We start from the raw sequence: 5,899 nt of genomic DNA, 5'->3' as shown, positions 1-5,899 counted from the left end.
TGACCTCGTGATCCGCCCGTCTCGGCCTCCCAAAGTGCTGGGATTACAGGCTTGAGCCACCGCGCCTGGCCAAGATTTTTAGTTTCTTTGCACTGGTTACGTAGTTCCTCCTTTAGCTCTGAGAATTTTGATTGACTGAAGCCTTATTTCTCAACTCGTCAAAGTCATTCTCCATCCAGCTTTGATCTGTTGCTGGCGATGAGCTGCGTTCCTTTGGAGGGGGAGATGTGCTCTGATTTTTTGAATTTCCAGCTTTTCTGCCCTGCTTTTTCCCCATCTTTGTGGTTTTATCTGCCTTTGGTCTTTGATGACGGTGACGAACTCATGGGGTTTTGGTGTGCGTGTCCTTTCTGTTTGTTAGTTTTCCTTCTAACAGTCAGGACCCTCAGCTGTAGGTCTGTTGGAGACTGCTTGAGGTCCACTCCAGACCCTGTTTGCCTGGGTATCAGCAGTGGAGGCTGCAGAAGATAGAATATTGCTGAACAGTGAGTGTTGCTGTCTGATTCTTGCTCTGGAAGCTTTGTCTCAGGGGTGCACCCCACTGTGTGAGGTGTGAGGTGTCAGTCTGCACCTAGTGGGGGATGTCTCCCAGTTAGGCTACTCAGGGGTCAGGGACCCACTTGAGCAGGGAGTCTGTCCTTTCTCAGATCTCAACCTCCATGCTGGGAGATCCACTGCTCTCTTCAAAGCTGTCAGACAGGGTCATTTACCTCTGTCGAGATTTCTGCTGCTTTTTGTTTAGCTATGCCCTGTCCCCAGAGATGGAGTCTACAGAGACAGGCAGGCCCCCTTGAACTGCGGTGGGCTCCACCCAGTTTGAGCTTCTCTGCAGCTTTGTTTAGCTACTTAAGCCTCAGCAATGGCAGATGCCCCTCCCCTAGTCTCGCTGCTGCCTTGCAGTTAGATCTCAGACTGCTGTGCTAGCAAGGAGGGAGGCTCCCTGGGCATGGGACCCTCCCATCCAGGTGTGGGATATAATCTCCTCGTGTGCCGTTTGCTAAGACCCTTGATAAAGCACAGTATTAGTGTGGCAGTTACCCGATTTTCCAGATGTTGTGTGTCTCAGTTTCCCTTGGCTAAGAAAAGGGATTCCCTTCCCCCTTGTGCTTCCCAGGTGAGGCGATGGCTCACCCTGCTTCAGCTCTCACTGGTTGGGCTGCACCAGCTGATCAGCACCAATTGTCTGGCACTCCCCAGTGAGATGAACCTGGTACCTCAGCTGAAAATGCAGAAATCACCCATCCTCTGTGTCACTGGCGCTGGGAGCTGGAGGCTGGAGCTGCTCCTATTTGGCCATCTTGCTCCGGAATCTAAAGGTCTGTTCTTTTTTTTGTTTTGTTTTGCTTTGTTTTTGAGACGGAGTCTTGCTCTGTTGCCCAGGCTGGAGTGTAGTGGCCGGATCTCAACTCACTGCAAGCTCTGCCTCCCGGGTTCATGCCATTCTCCTGCCTCAGCCTCCCGAGTAGCTGGGACTACAGGTGCCCGCCATCTTGCCTGGCTAGTTTTTTTGTATTTTTTTAGTAGAGACGGGGTTTCACCATGTTAGCCAGGATGGTCTCGATCTCCTGACCTCGTGATCCACCCGTCTCGGCCTCCCAAAGTGCTGGGATTACAGGCTTGAGCCACCGCACCTGGCCAAGGTCTGTTCTTTTTAAGGGTAATTTCAAATGGAATTGTAGAACTTAGCTTTGTAAATGCTACTGGTGAAATAAAAGTGTGATAGATAAATTGATGATTTATAAAGATTCACCAAAATGTCAGTTCCCCTCTTGTAGCATGGTGAAGAATTTATGACAGTGGACATATCTCTATCCTCTTATCTGGATATCTGAGGGTTTTTGTTGTTGTTTTTTGTGTTTTTGGAGACACTGTCTTGCTCTGTAGCCCAGCTGGAGTGCAGTGGCGCCGTCTCTGCTTACTGCAACCTCCGCCTCCCGGGTTCAAGTGATTCTCCTGTGTCAGCCTCCCGAGTAACTGGGATTATAGGCATCCACCACCACACCCAGCTAATTTTTGTATTTTTAGTAAAAACGGGGTTTTAGGCCTGGCACAGTGGCTCATGCCTGTAATCCCAGCACTTGGGGAGGCCAAGGTGGGCGGATTACGAGGTCAGGAGTTCCAGAGCAGCCTGGCCAACGTGGTGAAACCCTGTCTCTACTAAAAATACAGAAAAATTAGCTGATCGTGGTGGCAGGCACCTGTAATCCCAGCTACTCGGGAGGCTGAGGCAAGAGAATTGCTTGAACCTGGGAGGTGGAGGTTGCAGTGAGCCAAGATCTTGCCACTACACCCCAGCCCAAGTGACAATGCGAGACTCTGTCTCAAAAAACAAACAAACGAACAAACAACAAAAAGATGGGGTTTTGCCATGTTGGCCAGGCTGGTCTCAACCTCCCAACCTCAGGTGATCACCTGCCTCAGCCTCCCAACGTGCTGGGATTATAGGCGTGAGCCACCACGGCCGGGCCACTCTATTGTCTTTTTATTCCCTAAATTTTAATATGTTTGAGTTTGTCTGTTCCTTTATCATTTTTTTCTTACATAAAAAAAATTCTGCCTAATCCTTCATAAAAAAAAACTTCTGTGACTTCTGAAAGTGTTCTGGTTTTATCTTTCATATTTGAATATATAATAAGTTGATTATTGTTCATGGAATAGAGAAGAATGCAATACATTTTCCCAAGTAGATGTCAGCCTGGTTTGCCTTATATTTTAAAGTGCATGTGATTTCTTTTTCTATTCTACAGTGCCTACTCTATCATTCATCAACTTTCCATATAAATGCTGGGTCATTAAGACTTTTTTTTTCCCTTGGTTTGCTTGCTCATCTCTCTGCTAATTCTGTGCTGTCCTGAATATTTTCATTTGAAAATCTTAGAAGTATGTTAGACAAGCCATCACTCTTTTTTTAGATGACTAAAAATCATTAGACATTTGTCATTTTTACTATGTAAGAAAAAGTAGTTTTTCTTGCCTAAAACAACCTGATTTGGGAATTTATGTGATTTCATGGGAATAGCATCTGGAAGTGGTGACATTAATGTCATTTTAAAAAACAGGTGTCATTTTTCCTCTTATTCCTTTCTGCCTTGACATTGTGCAATAGAAATTTTAAAAATTGTTGTATTAGTATTGTTAAATTAATCAATTATTGATTTTATTTACTACTCAATTAAATTTAATAAGCCTATTCTCTCCTGGTGTAATCACATGGAATGGGCTCAACTCCCCAGTTAACAAGTGACAGCACATGTAAAAGATTGTCTACCAGGGAAACTCATTGAACACTTAGTGTTCAGACTGTGTTTTGGTGTTTGGTTCTCTAAGCACCACTGCAGTGATACAAAATAATAGACCTTCAGCAGAAAAAGTTTTGGCAAATATATTGCATAAGCCATTTAGATGCAGTGAGTCATTCTTATTACTTGGGTTGGTGGAATCCCTTTCAAAATGTAAGTTACTAACACAAACAAAGATTGAACTTTCTGAGCAGGCATTTTTAAGAATAAGTAGTCTCAGTAATGATAATATTAACTCACTTATGCACATCAGGTAGGACTTTATTATGGCAGATACTAGAAATGTACAAAGTGAAGTTAAAAGGTAACTCCTAGCAGCACATCTTACTCCCCGGATTCTCTAATGAGATGAGTGTTTCTACTTTGCTGTTGCCTTTTTTAATAGGTTCAATTCTAGCATTAGTACTGCTGTGTAGGAGGGAGTATGTGTGAATAGAGTAAAAGTTGTGACAATCAAGTCATAGAATAAATGCTTGGAAATTTTAGAATCATGTAAACAGCTTATTAATTGAGTATAGATTCCCAGTGCTGTCAGTCTCACCCATCCTTCTATCCACATGTGTGGAATGTTCTAGGACTCCGTGGCTTTTGAGGATGTGGCTGTGAACTTTACCCAGGAGGAATGGGCTTTGCTAGATTCTTCTCAGAAGAATCTCTACAGAGAAGTGATGCAGGAAACCTGCAGGAACCTGGCTTCTGTAGGTAAGAATGACAACACATTTCACGTAATTACAGAAGTATTTCCCTATCATCAGTGCTATTTGTGACATTTCACTTAATTACAGAAGTATTTCCCTATCATCAGTGCTATTTGTGATTTGGAATGTGGCAAGGAAATGATTTGGTGAAGAAATCAGGCATGGGCACTGTGTACAATAAACATTAAATCTAGTAATGTTTCTATGGTTTGTAATAATTCATGATAATTTTGTGGGTCTACATTTTAGGAAACAAATGGAAAGACCAGAATATTGAAGATCACTTCGAAAAACCTGGGAAAGATATAAGATAATTTGCACTGAGAAGAGGAAATAAAGTCCTCTGAAGGAATCTTAGTATGTCATGAACTTAAAAACAAGCAATCAAAGCAAATAAGAGTCACTTGGAATTTATTTCTTTTTAGAAAAATTTCACCCAAAATGTAACGTACTTCAATGTAGCAGTCAGTATTTGGAAAACAGTTTACTTGAAAATAGTACTACAAAATTATGTATATGAATCTTACTATTTTGGTCTTAGCCATGCAGGTGGTAGCTATGTTTTCAGTAGTAACCCATTTACTTTCAAATAATTCAGTCATGGCAAAAACAAACAAATAAACAAAAACAAAAAAAAGCATTTTCTCTGGTATTGGTAGAAGTGTAAGTCCAAGACCTATTAATAAGTACAAAGTTATTAAACCAACCAATAATAATGTGTTTGTCATTTTTTTCTACAGAAATCATATGGTACAGAGTCTGTGTGAAAGCAAAGAAGGTAGTCAGTATGATGGACAAGTTGTCAGCCAAATTCCAAATCTTGATCTGAATGAGAACATTTCTACTGGATTAAAACAATGTGAATGCAGTATTTGTGGAAAAGTCTCTGTACGTCATTCCCTCCTTAATAGGCACATCCTAGCTCACTCAGGATACAAACCATATGGAGAGAGGCAATATAAATGTGAACAGTGTGGGAAATTCTTTGTTTCTGTTCCAGGTGTTAGAAGACACATGATAATGCACAGTGGAAATCCAGCTTATAAATGTACGATATGTGGGAAAGCTTTTTATTTTCTCAATTTAGTTGAAAGACATCAGAGAACTCACACAGGAGAAAAACCCTATAAATGTAAACAATGTGGTAAAGCGTTCACCGTTTCCGGTTCTTGTCTAATACATGAACGAACTCACACTGGAGAGAAACCCTACGAATGTAAGGAATGTGGGAAAACATTCAGGTTTTCTTGTTCTTTTAAGACGCATGAAAGGACTCACACTGGAAAAAGACCCTATAAATGTACCAAATGTGATAAAGCCTTCAGCTGTTCCACTTCCCTTTGTTACCATGGAAGCATTCATACTGGAGAGAGACCTTATGAATGTAAACAATGTGGCAAAGCCTTTAGTCGTTTGAGTTCCCTTTATAACCATAGAAGTACTCATAGTGGAGAGAAACCCTATGAATGTAAACAGTGTGACCAAGCCTTCAGTCACCTCAGTTCCCTTCACCTCCATGAAAGAATTCATACTGGAGAAAAACTCTATGAATGTAAGAGATGCGGTAAAGCCTACACTTGTTCCAGTCACCTTATTTGCCATGAAAGAAGTCATGATATAGAGGCTGGGTGTAGTGACTCAGCCTATAATCCCAGCACTTTGGGAGGCCAAGGTGTGTGTATTGCTTGAGCTCAGGAGTTCATAACCAGCCTGGATTAAAACAATGTGAAGCAACCTGGGCAGCATGGTGAAACCCTGTCTCTATAAATATGAAATAATGCTGGGCGCGGTGGCTCATGCCAGCTACTTCGCAGGCTGAGGCAGGAGAATGGCATGAACCCGGGAGGCGCAGCTTGCAGTGAGCCGAGATCGTAACACTGCACTCCAGCCTGGGTGATAGAG

The 5,899-nt window shown here is 42.3% G+C and overlaps 1 protein-coding gene across 1 annotated transcript in view; it reads left to right on the top strand.

The window, feature by feature from the left end:
- Positions 1-5,705, top strand: part of LOC105519797 (zinc finger protein 669-like) — a 12,734-nt gene extending 7,029 nt beyond the window's left edge. Inside the window, 3 exon segments of the mRNA XM_011953274.1 lie at positions 3,875-4,001; positions 4,247-4,304; positions 4,735-5,705. Of these exon segments, the coding sequence (XP_011808664.1) occupies positions 3,875-4,001; positions 4,247-4,304; positions 4,735-5,686 (1,137 nt within the window). The 3' untranslated portion in view covers positions 5,687-5,705.
- The last annotated feature ends 194 nt before the right edge of the window (positions 5,706-5,899 follow it).

This window comes from Colobus angolensis, unplaced genomic scaffold, assembly GCF_000951035.1.
Source record: "Colobus angolensis palliatus isolate OR3802 unplaced genomic scaffold, Cang.pa_1.0 Scaffold36, whole genome shotgun sequence".
Taxonomy (NCBI): Eukaryota; Metazoa; Chordata; class Mammalia; order Primates; family Cercopithecidae; genus Colobus; species Colobus angolensis.
The sequence above is the reverse complement of the archived record's forward strand: the minus strand, read 5'-3'. Positions and strand labels throughout refer to the sequence as shown.